This window comes from Scyliorhinus torazame, chromosome 6 (genome assembly GCF_047496885.1).
Source record: "Scyliorhinus torazame isolate Kashiwa2021f chromosome 6, sScyTor2.1, whole genome shotgun sequence".
NCBI classification, from domain to species: domain Eukaryota; kingdom Metazoa; phylum Chordata; class Chondrichthyes; order Carcharhiniformes; family Scyliorhinidae; genus Scyliorhinus; species Scyliorhinus torazame.
In genome coordinates, this window is record NC_092712.1 from 103,051,387 (window position 1) to 103,074,966 (window position 23,580).

A 23,580-nucleotide genomic window follows, 5' to 3' on the forward strand; every position below is an offset into this window, starting at 1 on the left:
TTTGACCCAGAGCCTTTAATATTATGGCGTGTCAAGTGCTCATCCAGGTACTTTTTCAAGGATGTGAGACAAGCCACTTTACCAACCTCCCAGGCAGTGCATTCCAGACCATCACAACCCCCTGGGTAAAATGGATTTTCCTCAAATCCCTCCTTAAACCCCCTGGCCCTCCCCTTGAACTTGTGTGTCCCTCATGTCTGAAGCTTCATCTGAGGGGAACAGCTGGTCCCTATCTACCATGTCCATGCCCCTCATTTTTATGGAGGGAATGTCATTGGTGAAGCAGCTGAAAGTCATTAGGTCTGGGACACTTCCTTGGGAAACTCCTGCAGTGATGCTGCAGGACTGAGATGATTGACCCCCAACACTACAGCCATCTTCTTTAGTGCTGGGTATGACTCTAACCAGCTTCGTTAGGACGCCTTGATACCACATTTGATCAAATGCTACCTTGATGTCAAGGATAGTCACTCTTACCTCACCTCTTGAGTTAAGTTCTTTTGCCATGCTTGGAGCAAGTAGGTAAGGAGCTGATTGGCCCTGGCAGTACCAAACTGAGCATCTGTGAGTAGATTATTGCTGAGTAATTGCTGCTTGTTAGCACTGTTGACCAACCCCTTCCATCACTTTGCTGATGATCAAGATTTGACTATTCATAGAATCATAGAATTTACAGTGCAGAAGGAGGCCATTCAGCCCATCGAGTCTACACCGGCCCTTGGAAAGAACACCCTATTTAAGGTGCCTCCACCCTAACTCTGTAACCCAGTAAACCTATTAAGGGGCAATTTAGTTTGGCCAATGGGTCTCTTCTGTCCTGTAGGACAGGGATAGTGTTGAATGGAACATTTTCTTTTTCTTTTTCTTTTTATTTTTAGAGTGGCCAAATATTTTTTCCAAATAAGGGGCAATTTAGTGTGGCCAATCCACCTAATCTGCACATCTTTTCGGTTGTGGGGGTGGAACCCACGCAAACACGGGGAGACTGTGCAAACTCCATACGGACAGTGACCCAGGGCCGGGATCAAACCAGTGTCCTCAGTGCCGTGAGGCAGCAGTGCTAACCACTGCGCCACCGTGGTGCCCTGAATGGAACATTAACTGTAAGGTAAGACTACGTCAGGCTCTTGCCTGACCATTCTCTGGGACAGGTCTCCCAATTTTGGCACAAGTCCCCAGCAAACTTTTCAGGTTCACCAGTGCAGGGTGTGCCATTGTTGCTTCCAGTTGCATTCCTTTTAGGTTTTGTAGCAGTTTGACACACCTGATGGCTTGCTCGGCCATTTTAGAGGGCAGTTAAACACCCACATTGCTGTGGCTCTGCAGTCACATGTCACCCAAGAGAAAATGAACCAGATGGGTTTTTATGACAATTGGCAATTGTGTCAGATTTATCAATTGAACGTTAATTCCACCAGTTGTCATGGTGGCATTTGAATCCATGCCCTGAGAACATTAGTCTGGGCCTCTAGAGTACTAGTTCAGTGACATCACTGCTACACCAACACCTCACTTTTTCAGAGCGGTCACTCTGCTCTTCAACCCCCTCTAAGTTGGACCTTTTATTTTATACTGTCTCTCTGTGTTCTTCCTACCAAAAATGAATCACTTCACATGTCTCTGCATTGAACTTTATCTGCTATCTGACTGCCCATTTCACTAACTTATCTATGTTCTTTTGAAATTCTACACTTGTCCTCCTCACAGTTCGCAAAGCTTCCGAATCTCATATCGTCTGCAAATATTGAAATTGTGCCCTGTGCACCATGGTCGAAGTCATTATTATGTACCAGGAGGAGCAAGGGCCCCAACACTGACCCTTGGGGTACTCCTTCAGAAACATTATGCCAGCTATGACCTTGCTCACAAGTCAGTTGTGCAAAATAATCAGTGATTGGGGCAGCACGGTAGCCTTGTGGATAGCACAATTGCTTCACAGCTCCAGGGTCCCAGGTTCGATTCCGGCTTGGGTCACTGTCTGTGCGGAGTCTGCACGTCCTCCCCGTGTGTGCGTGGGTTTCCTCCGGGTGCTCCAGTTTCCTCCCACAGTCCAAAGATGTGCAGGTTAGGTGGATTGGCCATGATAAATTGCCCTTAGTGTCCAAAATTGCCCTTAGTGTTGGGTGGGGTTACTGGGTTATGGGGATAGGGTGGAGGTGTTGACTTTGGGTAGGGTGCTCTTTCCAAGAGCCGGTGCAGACTCGATGGGCCGAATGGCCTCCTTCTGCACTGTAAATAAATTCTATGCTGTAATCAAGGAAAGTATTTCCCAGGAGATTTATTTAATTGAATCATTAAAGTGGTAACATTAATAAATCTTGATGTTTCTCCCCAGGATCGAACCAAGGATGCGGTGGGTTCTTAACCAACGCCACGGGTACCTTCAGTTCACCAGATATAAACTTGGACGGCAAATATGAAAATAATTTAGACTGTTTGTGGTACATTTTTGTACCTTTAAACAAGATTGTTAACATGACTTTCACAACCTTTCTACTGGAGGACCCATCTGAAGGAATTTGCACATCGGATTATGTCAGTGTAAGTATTTCGCAGTTTGATTCGGAGCAACATTGAGTTCAGTTTCCAATTCGATTCGAATCAAAATCAGAAACTGGTTTACTGTGAAATAACTGTGCAAGTCTTTTACACAAAATACTGTATCATCATTTCCCTCATGCACCTTTGATCCTGGTGTGAAGGTAACTGCAATTAAGATTTTAAGCGCTCTGCATTAGCTGATGATGAAATATTTAAGGACTTTATCCAACAAAAGAACTCTTGCTGAGACATGGCAGTCCTTAATTGGTGGAACATATTGCAAAACTAGGTCGCAGAGCAACATGTTATTTTATTATGTTTTTAAAATTAATATTAAAAATGAGAAAGCAAACTAGATTGAACTCTTTCACCTTACAAATAATGAAGAAACATTCAACTGGAAGGCCACTGAAACAAATAGTATCCGGCGGGATTCTCCCCTAACCGGCGGGGCGGGCCGTACCGGCGCCGAGGAGCTGCGTGAACCACTCGGGCGTCGGGCTGCTTGGAAGGTGCGCAATCCTCCGCACCTTCAGGGGCTAGGCCGGCGCTGGCGGGGTTTGCGCCAACCGACACCGAAGGGCCTCTGCCAGCCGGCTCAAGTTGGCACATGCGCGGGAGCGCCAGCGTGTACTCGCGTGTACTGGTGTCATCCCAGTGCATGCGCAGGGGGTTCTTCTCCACGCCGGCCATGGCGGACCGTTACAGCGGCCGGCGCAGAGGGAAAGAGTGCCCCCACGGCACAGGCTCGCCCGCGGATCGGTGGGCCTCGATCGCGGGCCAGGCTACCGTGCCCCCCCCCCACCCCCCCCGGGGCCAAATCCCCCCGCGAGGACTCCGCAGGCCGCCCACAGAGCCAGGTCCCGCCGGTACGGACCTGGTTTGATCTACGCCAGCAGGACCGGCCGAAAACGGGCGGCCACTCGGCCCATCGCAGAGCGGAGAATCGCTGGAGAGGGGGGGGGGGGCTGCCAACGCCCCCCGACCGGCGCAACGCGATTCCCGCCCCCACCGAAAAACTGCCCCCGCAGATTCCCGCCCTCGTCAGAGAATCCCGCCCCCCCGGAATTTCAGGAAGGTTTAGATGCAATTCTTGTGTAAGAACAATGCTGTGCTCTTTCTTTTCCAGAAGATTTTCAATGAACTGATTTCTGTTGGATTTATTATGAAACATCACCATGTGCAAATGTCATTGATTGTTTACAGTGCTTTCAAACTATATCTGCCCAAATGCTCTATTGGGTTTTTACTCTGCCCCCATTAAAAAGCGACAAGCTTTTGTGAGTTTCCTCCATTTATACAAATAATGCACACTGAAAACTATAGGTGCCCATTCTTCCAGCTTCGTTACGCTCTCGCTCAATTGAAATGAGGCCGGTGAATAGCGGGAGAGGCCAAAAACAAGATCCATGCCAGGTGACAAACAGTTTACGATGCAACAGGCCCACTCCCGTAGGTGAATTCGGAATCTCGCCGTAGCGTGGCGAGAAACCAATTATCACCACTTAAGCTCCATACAATTAACGAGAGCTACCAGCTATCCAAGGGCCTTCCCAGCAAGTGCTCACGCTGGCGCTGATTGGTACTGCTTTTGAAAAACATGAACCTGGTGGAACGGCTTCTGTGGGGAGCTGAGGAGGTGAGTAGCCATCTTTGCTCACAGACAAAGAGCCCTGGGGTGCTGGGCTTCCTGTCGTTGTGCTCAGCGGGGAATGGGGGACCCTTGGCTGGGGGTGGGGGTGGAGGATCCCGGGTGGGCTGCTTGGGAAGGTGAGGGGCTGCTGGGGGAGGCGGGGGCAACCGGGAGATAACCGCTCGCTGCACCACCATGCGAACCCCTGGATTGTGTGTACCCCTTCCGGTGGCAACTCTTGTCCCTACCCGTCTGCCCCAATGACCACTCATAACCCCCACCAACTGCCGAGGCCTCTGGCGGCACGGCTGAAAGCTATTGCTAATAGGGAATTGGCAATCGTGATTAAGTGGGCAGCATGGTAGCATAGTGGTTAGCACTATGGCTTCACAGCACCAGGATCCCAGGTTCGATTCCTGGCTTGGGTCACTGTCTGTGCGGAGTCAGCACGTTCTCCCCGTGTCTGCGTGGGTTTCCTCTGGATGCTCCGGTTTCCTCCCACAAATCCCGAAAGACGTGCTGTTAGGTGATTTGGACATTCTGAATTCTCCCTCTGTGTGCTCCAACAGGCGCTGGAATGTGGCGACGAGGGGCTTTTCACAGTAACTTCATTGCAGTATTAATGTAAGCCTACTTGTGACAATAAAGATTATTATTATTATTACTTCACACAACCCAAGTGTATTCCCGTAGGTGGTTGGGCCATGTAGCATGTGCGTGTCATTGCCTAGAATCCCAATCACACCCTGATGTCGGGACAGTGTGCCAGAGCACTGCGGGACGCAACTCCACGGACGCAGCAGACAACATCCGAACACCCAGGGAATGAGTCACAGCACCAAGGGACATGTCCACTCCGAGGGTGCCACGGGGAGGAGACCAGCACCCGGTTCGATTGACAGTGTGAGCGGGTGTCCGGGTACAGGGTCTGAGGCCCGATGAGGGGGACTCACTGCGGCCTAGAGTACGTAGGCAGAGTGTTCCGGGTAGGGGGGGGGAAATCAATGGGGGAGGGTCCCATGGTGGGAGCCACCGCTGTTTCTCAGTCTAACACCCTCTGCCATTTCTTTACAGATATTGAAAGCTATGGCAGTGTTGTTGGATGCAGAGGTTGCTTTAGTGGTGCTGGTGCTACGCGATGCGGCCAGGCACTGGAGACGGCAGCAGCAGCCTCTGTAGATGTACGAGGCAGCAGCCCATGTACCGGACCCTGCACCCTGAGGACCTGGCCGCCCATCAGACCAGGGAGGGACCAAGAGGGGGAGTCTGGCAATGGCCGAGGGTATACAGGCGTCGCTGGTGGTTTGAACAAATGACAGACAGCGTGTGCTGCAGAAGGCTCCGCCTAACAAGGAGATAGTGTGGCACCTGTGCCATAACCTCACGGACTTGAAACATGTGGAAGAGGAGGACAGCTGCTCCCGGTGGCCGTCAAGGTCACCGCAGCCCTGAACGTTTACGCCTCAGTATCATTTCAGGGCTCGAGTAGGGATCTGTGTGGCATCTCACACGCCACAGCACAAAGGGGCATCCGGCAGGTCACGACTGCCCTGTATGCCCGGGCAGAAGACTACATCATGTTTGACATGGACCAAGCCCAGCAAGATGCCTGGGCAGCAGGCTTCTCCGCAACCGGCGGGATGCCCCAGGTTCAGGGAGTCATAGATGCCACGCATGTTGCCCTGCATTCACTGGACCATCTGGGGGTGCCGTATATCAACTGAAAGGGGTTCCATTCCCTCAACATTCAACTCGTCTGTGACCAACAGATGAAGATAATGCACGTGTGTGCCCGCTTCCCAGAGAGTGGCCACGTCAGCTATAGGGACAATCCCTGTCCACTTCGAGGAGCACCCCAGAATGGATGGTTGGCTCTTGGGGGATAAGGGATATTCACTGGGGGATAAGGGATATTCACTGGGGGATAACGGATATTCACTGAGAACTTGGCTAATGATGCCAGTACGAAGACCGGAGGTTGAAGCGGAGACCCGATACAATGAGATCCATGCAGCCACCCGAACTGTCATTGAGTGGTGCATCGGACTCCTCAAGATCCGGTTCTGATGCCTCGATCACTGTAGGGGTGCCCTCCAGTACACTGCCCGGAGGGTCGGCTGCTTTGTTGTGGTCTGCTGTGTCCTCCACAACCTCAGACAGCAGCGGGGCGATGAGCTGGAGGTTGATGACGAGGAACATGTGGCCATCTTCGAGGAGGAGGATGAGGAGGACGGGGATGGGGATGGGGACAAGGCTGGTGAGGAGGCGCTAGACCAGCAGGAATTGGAGGACGAGGCCAGGGAGGAACCTAAGGCCCAGCCGGAGGCTGCAGGACAGGCGGCAGTGGTGAGGGTCCTGCAAGGTTGGAGTGCAAGAGAGGGCCTCATACTGGCCTGATTCACCTAGGATGTGGCCTGGAACATCGTCGCATTCTTACCTGCCCCCATTTCCCACCCTCCCAGGGTACGTGTCACATCACTTCAGGCTGCTGGAACTGTGTCAGCACTGCCCGCGGGTCACTGTCGAGGACAGGGGAGTGATGGTAATCCACAGAGAGCTGTGCGCTGGTGCTCCTCAATATATGCCATAGTCTGATCCCTGCCTGTCTGCTGAGTGTTCGTTCACACCCATCGCCTGCACGCGGTTTATTGTTCAATACAGGTCCCCACTCTCCCTGCGCCCCCCACATCCAACTCTTCCCACCCCCTACCTCCCCTGACCCCTCCTCCAGTGCCCTCAGTGATCCTCGACGTGCCTGGCCCCCCTAGCTCTACCACTACGTCTAGGTGTCTCCCTAGGATGCACATCTGAGATGGAGGCTGCCAGCTGCTTACCTCATCCCATGGCCTTCGATGCCCCAGGCGGGCGTCCTCTGGGGGCTCTGGGGCTGGAGGACCTTGGCTCACTTGTTGATTGCAAATGCACAGCCATACTGCCCTGTTCCGTGTGCTGACCCCGAGACATGGCCTCATCAGAGGGGTGGAACTCGGGAGAGCTGGTGACCCCCATGGGAGGGGGTCCCTCCTTCCGATCGGTGCCCATAGGGCCATTGGGGTGCCTTGGGACGGAGGGGCAGCTGGTTCGAACCCCGGCTGCCCCTGCATCATCTGGCTCTGCCAGCCCTGGTGGCACCCCAATGCCGGCAGCATCATGTTGATGCCCTCGGCAATGCTCCTCAGTGACCGGGACACATCCCTCAGTGACCGGGCCATGCTCTGCAGTGCCTCTGCAATCTCCACCTGCGACTGGGGCAACCTCCGCAGCGCATTGGCCATTCCCATCTGAGAGAGGACAAGGTCGGCCTGGTACTGGGTGACATCCCCCAACGAGGCAGACATACTGCCGAGACCCTCAGTCATGGCCGTCACCGACTGTGCGGCGCCTTGGACACCTTCACTAATGGTGCCGACCAGGCTCTCCACTGCGGTCACTACCCTAGCAGTGTTGGCCTCGCTGCCACTCATTGCCGGCACCATTTCCTGCGCCCGTAGCCTCTCCGACTCCTCCAAGCTGCTATAGACCTGTTCACATCTCTCTCCGAATGTCCCGGCCACTCCCTAATGTCTCCATCAGCTCCAGTTAACCCTGTTCCAGAGGGTCAGCATCAGGCTGGGACCCAGCTGTGTCCAGGAACCCAGCAGACCCCAGACTGGCCTGAGGGTTCCTGACTCCACCAGATGTGCATCAACAGCAGTGTGGTGCTCACCAGATTGAGCCCCAAAAGCCTAATCACTAACATGTCCCACAGACGTGTGTGTATCTGCGCTGGTGGAGGGTGGGGATGACAGCTGTGCCGCGACTATAGGAGTTGCACCCTCAGAGCTCTCCTCCAAGGTGTTCTCCTCGGAGTCAGGAGAGGGTGTCCCCCGGGATGGGCTGGCGCCTTTGGCTGGAGTACCTTGCGGGAGAATGGACATGTGGTCAATGGGGAGGATGGGTCAGTCACTAAAGGCAATCAGTACTCACGTTCGACAGTTCCTCCATGTGAAGCCGGTGGTTCCGCATCTCTGCGTCGTCCGCCGTCCTCTGCTTGGGTGACCGCCCTGTCCTCACCCACCCCAGTCACCTCCGGGTTCCTCGAAGGAGGTGAGGATTCTCAAATTTGGCAGCCCACCGCCAGTCTGTGTCCTCTCCCGCCGATTATGGGAGGTTTCCTGAGGGGGACACAGAGAGGGCCTCGTTAGCCACAAACGTGGTTCACAGTTGTGGGAGGGGGGGGTTGTGAAGGGAGGGTTGGGGTGGAGTGAGGGTTGTAGTGGTGGGTGGAGGGAGGGCTGAAGGGAGAGGGGAATGGAGGGAGGGTTGGGGTCGCCTGGGGGGATGCTCCCTTGGGGGGTGGGGCGGGGGGGGGGTATGGGACATTGATGTCTATTCACTCGTGCTGCCTGGTGTAGGTCATTGATCTTTTTCCGGCACTGAAGACCAGTCCTCCTGGTCACACTGCCCGAGCTGACTGCTGCTGCCACTTCATCCCAGGCAGCACTGGCTGTCTTGTGGCCCACCCTCCTGGACGCCCAGGGCAACAGGACATCCCTCCTGGCCTCCACCGCATCCAGGAGCCACCCCAGGTCAGCGTCCCCAAATCTTGGGGCAGGTCTCCTCGGCGCCATTGTTTCAAGCTGGCTGGAGTTGGCTGAGCAAGTGCAGCTTAAGTGCTGTTCAACCTTGGCAGGCGCGGTCCCAGCAAATCAGCTTGCGAGCCGGCATTTGGGACGAGACGCCCGTGAGACCTTGTTAAGTGGACCAATTAATGTTGAATAGCGTTGCCGGCCTTACTGGGCTGAGCGCCGGGAAACTTGCGGCAATTCCCGCTCGCTAGCACACTTAGAAATCTTTCCGTAGAATGCCGACCAATGTCTCATTTATCAGCCGTTAGGTGTGTTTGCCATTGTTAACACACCCTTCTACAGACTGAGACTTCACCATTAGGTACCTTTGCTCTCTCCCAGTCTTTTGAATGCCCTGGAATTTACCACCCCTTCACAAAAAGGCACAAGATTTCCAGCTGTCATGGCTGATGTGTTAGGCAGGTTGGTTCGATGTGGACTGTGCGGAGGAGGCTGGATGTTTTCCATTTCGCTGGATGGCTGCTTGCTGGTCGATGCTGATTCATTCGAGGCAGGTCCGTCAAGATCAATATCACTCTGGTACCATGATGTGATAGGCAGGTTGGTTCGATGTGGACTGCACTCGATGCAGGGAAGTTAGAAACAGACGTCTGACACAGGAGAAGATCCAACACTGTTTTATTCAACTAGATGAGCTGCTGTACATATTCAGCTGTGGGTCGACACTATACTGATCTGACTAGTGATCTTGTAGTAGCCTGACCAGACTTACTAGCTACCGCATGATGTTTGTGCTTGCTAGCTCGTGGACTCTGACTGCCTCAGTAGCTGGGTCTCGAGAGAGCGGGAAACCTAGTGCCCTCTGGCTTTATAGTGATAGGGTCCTGTCTGGTGATTGGCTGTGCTGTGTTGTATGCTTACTGGTCATCCTATGTGTCAATCACTGCCTGTCTGCATCTCATTATTTACATGAGTGGATATTATGACAATGACTGGCTGTCCATTATCACCAAGTTTGAGTCTGTAAATTGAAATCAGGTGAAGAGGATCAAATATCTGTTTCAGATTCAACCCAATGTTCTGTCGATTAAACTTCATGGAAGTCAAAGCGACTTGAGCCAGTAATTTACCTGCTACATTGCAAATGATGATCAGCCCTAGATAAAAACGCACAAAAGGGACATTTGTTTGACTGAATGTCACCATTTATAGATTGGTTACTGAGAGTTGCAGTTACAGTTTGAGCCCAGGGAATAACCTTGAAATGAATTAGTTGTTTAAACAGAGAAATATTGATTGAACAGAAGTAAAGATACTTACACAACAACAGGTATTGAGGATAGGGACAAAGTCTCATCATTTGTTTTGCCCTGCCTGTCTAGGTAGGTAACAAATATTTTTTGCACAGTGAGAGAAAAACAAATCTTTCAATAAATGAAGATTGTGAATAACAATATCAGACTTTCTTCTTGTGGTTTTGCTTTTCAGATTTATGATGGAGAGAATATAAACAGTCCATTAGTTGGCACATACTGTGGTTCTCAACTTCCACCTCCCTTTGTTTCATCCAATAACTTCCTTACTGTGAGATTCATCTCTGGCTACTCAATCGAATTAGCTGGCTTCAAAGCAACATATATAGCCAACGACTGTAAGTTAAATAAAGATGAAGGATAATATAAATGTCAGCACATTTTACACATTAATAAGGAAGGGTATCTTTTATATATTAAATAGAATATGGTGTTTACAAATTATAACTTTAAAACAATAACAGTCAAAGTGAAATACTTACTAAATCTTTTATTTAGATGAGGATGATGTAGTTTTGAGTTGAATGTGGATGAACATCTTGTAGCATTATATATACTAACACACCAATTTTTCCCAGTGATATGAACCTAGCTGTAGATTAGGAAGACGTGATCTAATATTATTCTTGAATTTTCAGCCCACTTGTTTCCTCTCCGGAATACTGGCTATCCATTATCACCAAGTTTGGTAATAAGCTTCAAGGCCATTAGAAATCCTCTGATGACCTTCTTTATGTGGAGATGCCGGCGTTGGACTGGGGTGAGCACAGTAAGAAGTCTTACAACACCAGGTTAAAGTCCAACAGGTTTGTTTCGATGTCACCGAAACAAACCTGTTGGACTTTAACCTGGTGTTGTAAGACTTCTTACTGACCTTCTTTATGTTTGACCTTACATGTAACAAGTAGTTACACCATGGAATGAGAGAGGGGAAAGAAAGAGTGCAGCATTATCTGGCATTATTATAGCATTCTGAAACTCTGGCTGAATTGCTCTCTCGTACCTGAGGACGCTACCTTACCTCTGTCATGGCTTATTTAGCATATGTTAGACACTGAACCACTAACCTTTTGGGTCTGCCCAGGTGAGTATCAAACCGTTGGGTGCATATATCCAGGGAACAATCAGAGAATCTTCCAATGGGTTACTTTAAAATTGGCAATTGAGTGATGAATGCTGTCTCCTCATTTTGTATAGCTCTAATACACCTTGAGCCAGGGCTCATGGCGTGATATTTTCACCAAACCAAAAACCTTATTTGGAGGCTACTAGAATGGTTGATGAATTAAGAGGAAAATTTAAACTACTACACGAAGGCAAATTAAAAAATGTTGGAGTTGAATTTTAACAGTGGTTCTACAAATTGTTTGCTGTAATTTTGGAGGAAGATCCGTGAGAACCATTGCTCTGTGGTTTCTGCAAATATCTCATCACAGTTGCACAGATGATCTTGAGAATTGCATTGTTGGAAAAGTATATAGGCCTACAACATCCGAGCCCTGGCGCATTGTTTCAGGGGGGGGGGGGGGGGGTGAAAGTTCCCCAAAGATGCAGTGGGGAATCCTCACTGCCTCCTCCCAGGAGATTCTTAGGTAAGGATCACATGGCAATTGCCTGGGAAGTTCAAACTTGCGATGGGCAAATTGAGCTGCACTGGGAACCACCTAATAATGAATTCAAATAAGAAATTCTGGATGGTTCCAACTGTATTACAGTAACAGTTACCTAGAAAAGGTTAGAACAATTCAAACCACTTCTATCATTTGGGTCACTATAGTATTGGCCCTCTACGACCTCCACATTCTCCCCTTCCCCGACCCCCACGGGTCACAGAACTTCTCCCAATACCACATAACCCATGCCTCTTGAGTACTCCTTCAGCACCTCCAACACTCCACAGGAGTCCTTAATTATCCTCCCCCCACCCCAGATACACCCCAATACCTCAACGACCACCGGACTCCACGACCCCATTGGGACATTCAGCCTACCATCCCTCGATGGCCCTCACAACCCCGACTGAACCCTAATCATCAACTGCCCTCTCCATCCTGCACCACCATGGCTGCCCTCCCACAACCCGATACCCCCCTCACCACCTCCCCTGACTGCCTTGCCCACACCCGACTACACACCCACCCCATCATTGCCCTCCCCACAAACCGACACCCCCACTAATCACCGTCCAGTGACCACCCACACCCTCACTGACCACCCCACCCCCCCACTGACCAACCACAGCCCCACCACTATCAACCCTAACCCCACTACTGACCACCCCTCACACTAACCACCCGATTCTCCCCACCCCACTCTGCGCACAGCTGACCGCCACTCCTCAGCCCTCACTGGCCACCCAACACCCCCTGACCCATGACCCATCCTATCCCACCCCCTCTCCCAAACCTACTTATTTGGTTTCTCAGTGACTGGACCTTTAAACCTATCTGCTTTACAGCAGTTAGCGATGAAAAAAAGGGCCCGTGTCCTCCTTCCCTCTAACTCAAAAGCCCTGGACAGATGACCGTAGAATCCAGTTGCAAAGCACAGATCTTGCCTGGAAGAGTTGTACGGTTGGGCAAGAAAGAAGCGGCTAGATTTTTTTGGGACTGGAACTACGAGCGGAGAGGCAATCCGGCTCAATTGCCACCATCTGCCACTAGATTTTCCACATGTTTCACGGTGGCAGCGATGTCCAACGATTGGCCGGAGGCGGGATCTTCTGGTTCTGCCACTGTCAATGCAGTTTTGTTGTATTCACCCTGCTCCGCCAGGGAATATACGGAGAAGATTGCGTCGTCGTCGGACCGGCCAGAATATTCCGACCATGGTGGCAAGCCCATGGCATACCAGAAGTGGAAGTGCTCGAAATGGGAATGTATTCCATTTCCTAACACTAAAATAATTCACCTTGATAAGCAGAAGATTTTGCTCTCTGATTTTGTTGACTTTCAACAGGACTGGCCCTTTAATAAGAAATCGGCTGTGTTTAAATGTGCCACAACACTAGGGGGAGCACTTCTTACACATGCACAGAGGCAGTGTCAGTCACACAAAGAGAGATGCTTTGCCGTTCAGCTGGAGTCTTATCACTTTATCATTTCAACTAGGCAGACAGCCTAAATTAAGTTTTAAGATGCAAATTGAAACCTGTTATTCGGGAACAACTTCAAACAGAATCATGATAGGATTGGCTGTTTCCCATAACGTTCTGCTCATTTGCCAGTCATTATCATTAAAATTCTCAAGAGAACAAATTATCTACTGAACAAAATGAGACCCAGATAGAACAAAGTTTACTTGATGCACTTTCCATATTATTTGTGCATGAAATAATTTTGGTTTCAAACTTAACTTTGAAAGTGCACTGGTGCCACCTGCTGCTTCCCATCAAAACATCAGGGATTTTCTTCCTGTCTGTGACAACCCACAGGAATTCTGCCTAAATTTTACTGCGTAATGTAACTGCAATAACTAAAATTATCAGTTAATTTAAGAAAAGCCAATGCTGAAATGGGACTTCGACAGTGAACATATTAGTTTCAAAAATTGCCCCCCAAAAAACATTTGTGCATCATGTCCTGCAGTTGCAGTTTGCCAATCTATTCATTTGATTTTTTTTCTAGTGCTGTGCGGCGGAACTATCAATGCGACCAACACGCCTCAGATGATTAAATCTCCTGGTTACCCAGATGATTATCCACCTCTCACCAGGTGCCACTGGATCATTGATGCTCCTGCACAGGAACAAATCAGAGTGACAGTACAAGAATTCAATTTACCTGCTAGCCCAGACTGTACTGCAGATTACCTGGAGATTGAAGATTGGCCAGTGGTCAGATGGATACACTTTTATTATTTATTTACTATATTAATGTAACATAGACATAATGTACTATTCAGTATTCAGGGGACAATTAGCTATCCTTCAGCTTGGGTTCATACTGAATCAACTCTTGTACAATCTTTGCATTTAGGAAATGTTTAATTTGTGCTACTTGCTTGCAATTTCTCTCCCTGTGGCATCTCTCCCCCCGCCCCCCCCCCCCCCCCCACACAACCCCCAACCCACCTCACTCCACCGCAGTTAGTGCTGAATTATGACCAACCTTTGGATAGTTTTGTATTTAGAACACCCAGGTTTGTATACTTAAAACTCTTAACACTAAGCAGAGGAAAACATCCATCATGTCATCCATCATAGAATAGAAGTCCATAGAAGAGTAGCCTGAGATGGATTTGAACTAAGGTCTCATAGGTCAGAGGGAAAAGAAAGGAAATAAGAAAACTTGAATTTATACAGTGCTAATCATGCCCTTAGAATGTATGCAAGTGTACAATAGCCAATGAAATAATTCTTGAAATGCAGTCACTATTATTGCATAGGGAAATGCAAGAACTAATTTACGCATAGCAAAATCCCACAAATAGCAGGTGGCACAAGTGCTGAGTAAACCTATCTCAGTGGTGTTGGTTGTGGGATGGAGCTTGACCAAGATATCAGGGGACTGCCCTACTTTTCTGAAATAGTGATCAATCTGCCTGGAGAGACAGCTGGGCTGCACTTTAACATCCTATCTGAAGGATAACTCTCCTGACTGATGTGGCAACTTGAAGAAAGTATCATAGAAACATAGACAATCGGAGTAGGAGGAGGCTATTCGGTCCTTCGAGCCTCCTCCACCATTCATTATGATCATGGCTGATCATCCAACTCAGTAACATCCCACTGTCCCCCATATCCTTTGACCCCTTTAGCCCCAAGAGCTATATCTAACTTCTTGAAAACATACAGGACGCAATCTACCCAAATGGGAACAGAGTCCCGGAGCGGGTGCATCTAGCCAGGTGTTTCCCTGCGCTCGGAGTGCCGAGAAACACCAGGCTATTGAACTCCCATTCGGGTAGATATTGGGCCTCAGCGGGGAACGCCCCAATGAGGCCGCACTTAGTCCCATTTTCAGCGGGACCCCGTTCGCCAGAACTCCTCAGTACAAATAGCGTCCCGATCTCTTGCCCCGCACCTGCACTGGGCACCCTGGGCCCAATCTGCTGCATGGTAAAATGTCAGCTGGGCACCTTAGCAGTGCCAGCCAGGTGGCACCGCCAGGGTGCCAGCCTGGCAGTGCCAAAGTTCCCAGATGACACCAGCAGTGCCAGGGTGCCACCTTACCCAGAGGGCAAGCGTCTGGGGTCCTGCGACCCCTTGGGAGACCCCCACAAGTGCTGTTCCATCTGGTCCCCGTCTGTGGCGACCAGCACAAAGCTGCGTTCGCCCGAGATCTCCGAGGTAATGGGCTTAGATCACAATACATTTGGTAGATTATGGGAGTGCAGATTAGAGTGAGACTGTCTGTCTCACTCTAATATGTTGATTTGACAAAATGTGACTTGCTCACAATGGTCGGGATTCACATCGTGACGTTTCGCGGGATTGTGAGGTGTGGCGAGCCAGGTAAATCCTGGAAGAGGGATTCCCAGTCATCTACCTGCTGCGTTGCACCATGCTGCACTGCCTTTCGCGCATAACAAGGCCGGTAGATCGCGCCCACAATGTTTTGGTCTCAACTGCTTTATGTGGTAGAAAATTCCACAGGCTCACCACTCTCTGAGTGAAGAAATTTATCCTCATCTCAGTCCTAAATGGTTTATCCCTTATGCTTAGATTGTGACTCCAGGGGCGAGATTCTCCGACCCCCCCGCCGGGTCGGAGAATCGCCGGGGGCTGGCATGAATCCCGCCCCCGCCGGTTGCCGAATTCTCCAGCACCGGATATTCGGCGGGGGCGGGAATCGCGCTGCGCCGGTTGGCGAGCCCCCCCCCGCGATTCTCCGGCCCAGATGGGCCGAAGTCCCGCCGCTAAAATGCCTGTCCCGCCGGCGTAGATTAAACCACCTACCTTACCGGCGGGACAAGGTGGCGCGGGCAGGCTCCGGGGTCCTGGGGGGGGGCGCGGGGCACTCTAGCCCCGGGGGGGTGCCCCCACGGTGGCCTGGCCCGCGATCGGGGCCCACCGATCCGCGGGTGGGCCTGTGCCGTGGGGGCACTCTTTCCCTTCCGCCTTCGCCACGGTCTCCACCATGGCGGAGGCGGAAGAGACTCCATCCACTGCGCATGCGCGGGAATGCCGTCAGCGGCCGCTAACGCTCCTGCGCATGCGCCGCCCGGAGATGTCATTTTCGCGCCAGCTGGCGGGGCACCAAAGGCCTTTTCCGCCAGCTGGTGGGGCGGAAATTTGTCCGGCGCCGGCCTAGCCCCTTAAGGTTGGGGCTCGGCCCCCAAAGATGCGGAGCATTCCGCACCTTTGGGGCGGCGCGATGCCCGACTGATTTGCGCCGTTTTGGGCGCCAGTCGGCGGACATCGCGCCGATACCGGAGAATTTTGCCCCTGGTTCTGGGCTCCCCTGCCATCGGGAATATCCTTCCTCATCTACTCTGTCTAGTCCGGTTAGAATTTTTTAGGTTTCTGTGAGATCGCCCCTCAGTCTTTTAAACTCCAATAAATATAATCCTAACTGACTCAGTCTCTCCCCATATGTCAGTCCACCATCCCTGTAATCAGCTTGGTGAACTAGATCCTGGAGTTATAGAATGGAGCATTTCAAATACTGAAATGAACCTTTGAAGCCACAATCATGGGATATATCTGCCATGGTATGCCATGGAGCCAAGGTTGACACTATTGAGCCAGACTGACACTGTGACACTTAGCCACTGTACCATCCAACTCCCTCTACTACTTCTTTTCAATTTAATTGGTGCATTCTCCAAGGCGATGCCTCTAGTAATCACAATCCACTTGCCAAACAATCAGCTTTCTCTTCTCGTGAAGTATAAATTGTTGTTCCCTTTACATTTGGTATTCTTGCTGAAGGTACTAATGAGTGCAAAAGGAAAAGTTTCAACAACATGTCTGTTTTAATTTACTAGAATATTTTTAGTTATCATAGATATCATAGAATTTATAGTGCAGAAGGAGGCCATTCGGCCCATCGGGTCTGCACCGGACCTTATAAAGAGCACCCTACCTAAGCCCACACCTTTACCCTATCCCCGTAACCCCACCCAGCCTCTTTTTGGACACTAAGGGGCAATTTAGCAGGGCCAATGCACCTACCTGCACATCTTTGGACTGTGGGAGGAAACCGGAGCTCCAGGAGGAAACCCACGCAGGCGCGAGGAGAACGTGCGGACTCCGCGCAGAGAGTGACCCACGCCGGAAATCAAACCTGGGACCCTGGAGCTGTGAAGCAACTGTGAACATAAGAACATAAGAACTAGGAACAGGAGTAGGCCATCTGGCCCCTCGAGCCTGCTCCGCCATTTAATGAGATCATGGCTGATCTTTGTGGACTCAGCTCCACTCTCCGGCCCGTACACCATATCCCCGAATCCCTTTATTCTTTAGAAAGGTATCTATCTTTTTCTTAAAAACGTTTAAAGAAGGAGCCTCAACTGCTTCACTGGGCAAGGAATTCCAGAGATTCACAACCCTTTGGGTGAAGAAGTTCCTCCTACACTCCGTCCTAAATCTACTTCTCCTTAATTTGAGGCTATGCTCCCTAGTTCTGCTTTCCCCGACCAGTGGAAACAACCTGCGCGATCTATCCGATCTATTCCCTTCATAATTTTAGATGTCTCAATAAGATCCCCCCGCATCCTTCTAAACTCCAATGAGTACAGTCCCAGTCTACTCAACCTCTCGTCATAATCTCATCCCCTCAACTCTGGGATCAACCCAGTGAATCTCCTCTGCACTCCCTCCAGTGCCAATATGTCCTTTCTCAGGTAAGGAGACCAAAACTGAACACAATACTCCAGGTGCGGCCTCACCAACACCCTATACAATTGCAGCATAACCTCACTAGTCATGCACTCCATCCCTCTAGCAATGAAAGACAAAACTCGATTAGCCTTCTTAATCACCTGTTGCACCTGCACACCAACTTTTTGCGACTCGTGCACCAGCACACCCAGGTCCCTCTGCACAGCAGCATGTTTTAACATCTTACCGTTTAAATAATAATCCATTCTGCTGTTATTCCTCCCAAAATGGATAGCCTCACACTTGGCAACATCGAATTCCATCTGCCAGACCCTAGCCCATTCATCTAACCTATCCAAATCCTTCTGCAGACTTCCGGTATCCTCTGCACTTTTTGCTTTACCACTCATCTTAGTGTCGTCTGCAAACTTTGACACATTGCACTTGGTCCCCAACTCCAAATCGTCTATGTAAATTGTGAACAACTGCGGGCCCAACACTGATCCTTGAGGGACGCCACTGGTTACAGGTTGCCAACCAGAGAAACACCCATTTATCCCCATTCTCTGCTTTATGTTAGTTAACCAATCCTCTACCCATGCTACCACTTTACCCTCAATGCCATGCATCTTTAGTTTATGATGCAACCTTTTGTGTGGCACCTTGTCAAAAGCTTTCTGGAAATCCAGATATACCACATCCATTGGCTCCCCGTTATCTACTGCACTGGTAACGTCCTCAAAATATTCTACCATATTATTCAGACACGACCTACCCTTTGTGAACCCATGCTGCATCTGCCCAATGGGACAATTTCCCTCCAAGTGCCACGCTATTTCCTCCTTAATGATAGATTCCAGCATTTTCCCTACAACCGAAGTTACGCTTACCGGCCTATAATTACCCGCTTTCTGCCAACCTCCTTTTTTAAACAGTGGTGTCACGTTTGCTACTTTCCAATCCTCTGGGACCACCCCAGAGTCTAGTGAATTTTGATAAATTATCACTAGTGCGTTTACAATTTCCCTAGCCATCTCTTTTAACACTCTGGGATGCATCCCATCAGGGCCAGGAGACTTGTCTACCTTTAGCCCCATTAGCTTGCCCAATACTGCCTCCTTAGTGATTACAATCATCTCAAGGTCCTCACCTATCATATCTTTATTTCCATCAGTCACTGGCATGTTATTTGTGTCCTCCACTGTGAAGACTGACCCAAAAAACCTGTTGAGCTCCTCAGCCATTTCCCCGTCTCCTATTATTAAATCTCCCTTCTCATCTTCCAAAGGACCAATATTTACCTTAGCCACGCTTTTTTGTCTTATATATTTGCAGAAGCTTTTACTATCTGCTTTTATGTTCTGAGCCAGTTTACTTTCATAGTCTACCTTACTCTTCTTTATGGCTTTTTTAGTATCTTTCTGTTGTCCCCTAAAGACTTCCCAGTCCTCTAGTCTCCCACTAATTTTTGCCACTTTGTATGTTTTTTCCTTCAATTTGATACTCTCCCTCACCTCCTTAGATATCCACGGTCGATTTTTCCCCTTTTTACCATCTTTCTTTTTTGTCGGTATGAACCTTTTCTGAACACTGTAAAAGATCGCTCGGAAGGTTCTCCACTGTTCCTCAACTGCTTCACCATGAAGTCTTTGCTCCCAGTCTACCTTAGTTAGTTCTTCTCTCGTCCCATTGTAATCGCCTTTGTTTAAGCACAAAACACTCGTGTTTGGTTTTACCTTGTCATCCTCCAACTATATTTTAAATTCCACCATATTGTGGTCGCTCCTTCCAAGAGGATCCCGAACTATGAGATCATTAATCAATCCTGCCTCATTACACAGGACCAGATCTAGGACCGCTTGTTCCCTTGTAGGTTCCATTACATACTGTTCCAGGAAATTATCCCGGGCACATCCTATAAACTCCTCCTCAAGGCTGCCTTTACCAACCTGGTTAAACCAATCGATATGCAGATTAAAATCTCCCAAGATAACCGCTGTACCATTTCTACATGCATCCGTTATTTCTTTGCTTATTGCCTGCCCTTTCAGCCTGTTACTATTTGGTGGCCTATAGACTACTCCTATCAGTCACCTTTTCGCCTTACTATTCCTGATTTCCACCCAAATTGATTCAACCTTGTCCTCCATAGCACCAATATCATCCCTTACTATTGCCCGGATGCCATCCTTAAACAACAAAGCTACACCACCGCCCTTACCGTCCATTCTATCCTTTCGTATAGTCTGATACCCTTGGATATTTAACTCCCAGTCGTGACCATCTTTTAACCATGTTTCAGTAATGGCCACTAAATCATAGTCATTCATGATGATTTGCGCCATCAACTCATTTACCTTATTTTGTATACTATGAGCATGTGCTAACCATTGTGCTACCATATTGCCCAGTTAATGGCTGGAGTGTCTGATACAATATCTAGTCAATGATTTGCGTTTAATACATTTTGCCAAATGAAGTAAAATCCTTTCAGGCATTTAGGAAAATAGATTATTGATATTTTGATATTTTCAATAGGACCTGTCCAGAAATTTCATAAGATGTCAGCAAGATAAATAAAGTTTGTTTGTGAGGGGTTGACTGCATTGCTGCAGCTTTTTCCAGATGAACATTTTGAATGTCACCAGGAACTAGAGCTCATCTTGAGAAAGATTGTTATACAATGTTTCACGGAGTTGAGCCTTTTATATTTCTGTTTAAAATTATTGTATTTTTCTAATTGTAGAGTGATTTTGGGCAGATTCACCGATTCTGTGGTTCCAACCCAACTGTTCCTGATTTCTATTCATATGGCCGCACAATTAAGATTGACTTTACATCAAAGGCGTACCAGAGTGGGAATAGATTCCAGCTAATGTACGAGGTTGCAGGTAAATCCTTGACTCTTTTCCCCTTAATTAATGCATTACTAACATATGTTCAACTGCAGGCAGTCCATAAGACCATAAGACATAGGAGCGGACGTAAGGCCATTCGGCCCATCGAGTCCACTCCACCATTCAATCAAATGTAAGGGCTTTGATTTTTATGTCATCATTGGCTACAGGAATAGTGCCAGAGGACTGGAGGACAGCAAATGTGGTCCCTTTGTTCAAAAAGGGGAGCAGAGACAACCCCGGCAACTATAGACCGGTGAGCCTCACGTCTGTAGTCGGTAAAGTCTTGGAGGGGATTATAAGAGACAAGATTTATAATCATCTAGATAGGAATAATATGATCAGGGATAGTCAGCATGGCTTTGTGAAGGGTAGGTCATGCCTCAAACCTTATCGAGTTCTTTGAGAAGGTGATTGAACAGGTAGATGAGGGTAGAGCAGTTGATGTGGTGTATATGGATTTCAGCAAAGCGTTTGATAAGGTTCCCCACGGTAGGCTATTGCAGAAAATACGGAGGCTGGGGATTGAGGGTGATTTAGAGATGTGGATCAGAAATTGGCTAGCTGAAAGAAGACAGAGGGTGGTGGTTGATGGGAAATGTTCAGAATGGAGTACAGTCACAAGTGGAGTACCACAAGGATCTGTTCTGGGGCCGTTGCTGTTTGTCATTTTTATCAATGACCTAGAGGAAGGCGCAGAAGGGTGGGTGAGTAAATTTGCAGACGATACTAAAGTCGGTGGTGTTGTCGATAGTGTGGAAGGATGTAGCAGGTTACAGAGGGATATAGATAAGCTGCAGAGCTGGGCTGAGAGGTGGCAAATGGAGTTTAATGTAGAGAAGTGTGAGGTGATTCACTTTGGAAGGAATAACAGGAATGCGGAATATTTGGCTAATGGTAAAGTTCTTGAAAGTGTGGATGAGCAGAGGGATCTAGGTGTCCATGTACATAGATCCCTGAAAGTTGCCACCCAGGTTGATAGGGTTGTGAAGAAGGCCTATGGAGTGTTGGCCTTTATTGGTAGAGGGATTGAGTTCCGGAGTCGGGAGGTCATGTTGCAGCTGTACAGAACTCTGGTACGGCCGCATTTGGAGTATTGCGTACAGTTCTGGTCACCGCATTATAGGAAGGACGTGGAGGCTTTGGAGCGGGTGCAGAGGAGATTTACCAGGATGTTGCCTGGTATGGAGGGAAAATCTTATGAGGAAAGGCTGATGGACTTGAGGTTGTTTTCGTTGGAGAGAAGAAGGTTAAGAGGAGACTTAATAGAGACATACAAAATGATCAGGGGGTTGGATAAGGTGGACAGTGAGAGCCTTCTCCCGCGGATGGAAATGGCTGGCACGAGGGGACATAACTTTAAACTGAGGGGTAATAGATATGGGACAGAGGTCAGAGGTAGGTTCTTTACGCAAAGAGTAGTGAGGCCGTGGAATGCCCTACCTGCTACAGTAGTGAACTCGCCAACATTGAGGGCATTTAAAAGTTTATTGGATAAACATATGGATGATAATGGCATAGTGTAGGTTAGATGGCTTTTGTTTTGGTGCAACATCGTGGGCCGAAGGGCCTGTACTGCGCTGTATTGTTCTATGTTCTATGTTCTATGGCTGATTTCAACTCCATTTACCCGCTCTCTCGCCATAGCCCTTAATTCCTCGAGAAATCAAGAATTTATCAACTTCTGTCTTAAAGACACTCAACGTCCCGGCCTCCACCGCCCTCTGTGGCAATGAATTCCACAGACCCACCACTCTCTGGCTGAAGAAATTTCTCCTCATCTCTGTTCTAAAGTGACTCCCTTTTATTCTAAGGCTGTGCCCCCGGATCCTAGTCTCCCCTGCTAATGGAAACAACTTCCCTACGTCCACCCTATCTAAGCCATTCATTATCTTGACATTATGGAACTAATTTTATTTACACGTTGCCAACAGAGAGGGCAGCAGAGAGGCAGCTGTAATACACTACACTCCCTCCCAATTTGAAAAGTACAACATAACATGTACATTAAAATGTAAAATGATACATTGTACTTAATTTCCCAGTATACAATATGACTAACTCAAACGTGACAAAATCTGAAGGTTGGGTTGCTTATATGTTTTCACAGTAATTACAACCAAAACATAAAAGACCAATACTACAAGGATGATTTACATGTAAAAGTAAATGAATTTCCTGAACACCAGTATGTGTTTGACAAAAACATAATCATTTGACAAGAAGTAATGAAAATAAAAAATTATGTGTTCTTCCTTCCTACATGCATTCAGTTAACCTCTGGCAGCCATGGCTGAGTGAGTCATCAGAGAAGTTTGGGTTTGAGTCTCACAAAATGCATGTTGATACAGCACTTGGGAGAGCATTGCAATGTCAGAGGTGTTATCCTTTGACTTCCAAATGGCATTTGGTACAATGTCGCACAGCAGACTTGTGAATAAAGTTAGAGTTCATGGAATATAAGAGACAGTAGAAACATTGATACGAAGTTGGCCGACCTACCTGCCCGGGATCCACTGGCCTCCTTCGATTCTCTGGCATCCCCAGGGAGGCTGCAGCTCGGCGTCGATCAGTGCTGCTCCACACAAACGTGGACCAGGCGGAACGGCACCAGGGGTGTCTTCTGGATCATTGGAGACCCCTGGGTGGTCAGGATGGCTCACTGGCCCTTCCCCTAGAGCGTGGGCACCTTGGCACTGCTCAGCTGACACCTTGGCACTGCCACCCTGGCACTGCCAAGGTGCCCAGATGACACTGCCAAGCTGGCAGGAGCACTGCCTGGCTGCCAGGGGGAAGGGCTAGTGGCCGAGAGGGGCCATGCCTGGTAATTGAGGATGGAGAGGGTGTCTGAAAGGTGGGGGAG

General features: G+C 49.0%; 1 protein-coding gene across 1 annotated transcript in view; it reads left to right on the forward strand.

Moving 5' to 3' along the window:
• Positions 1 to 23,580, forward strand: part of cubn (cubilin (intrinsic factor-cobalamin receptor)) — a 604,171-nt gene that overhangs the window by 546,682 nt on the left and 33,909 nt on the right. The window contains exons 53-56 of the mRNA XM_072510233.1: positions 2,336 to 2,541; positions 10,231 to 10,393; positions 13,682 to 13,890; positions 20,567 to 20,711. Coding sequence (XP_072366334.1) covers positions 2,336 to 2,541; positions 10,231 to 10,393; positions 13,682 to 13,890; positions 20,567 to 20,711 — 723 coding nt within the window. The remainder of the gene's footprint in view (positions 1 to 2,335; positions 2,542 to 10,230; positions 10,394 to 13,681; positions 13,891 to 20,566; positions 20,712 to 23,580) is intronic.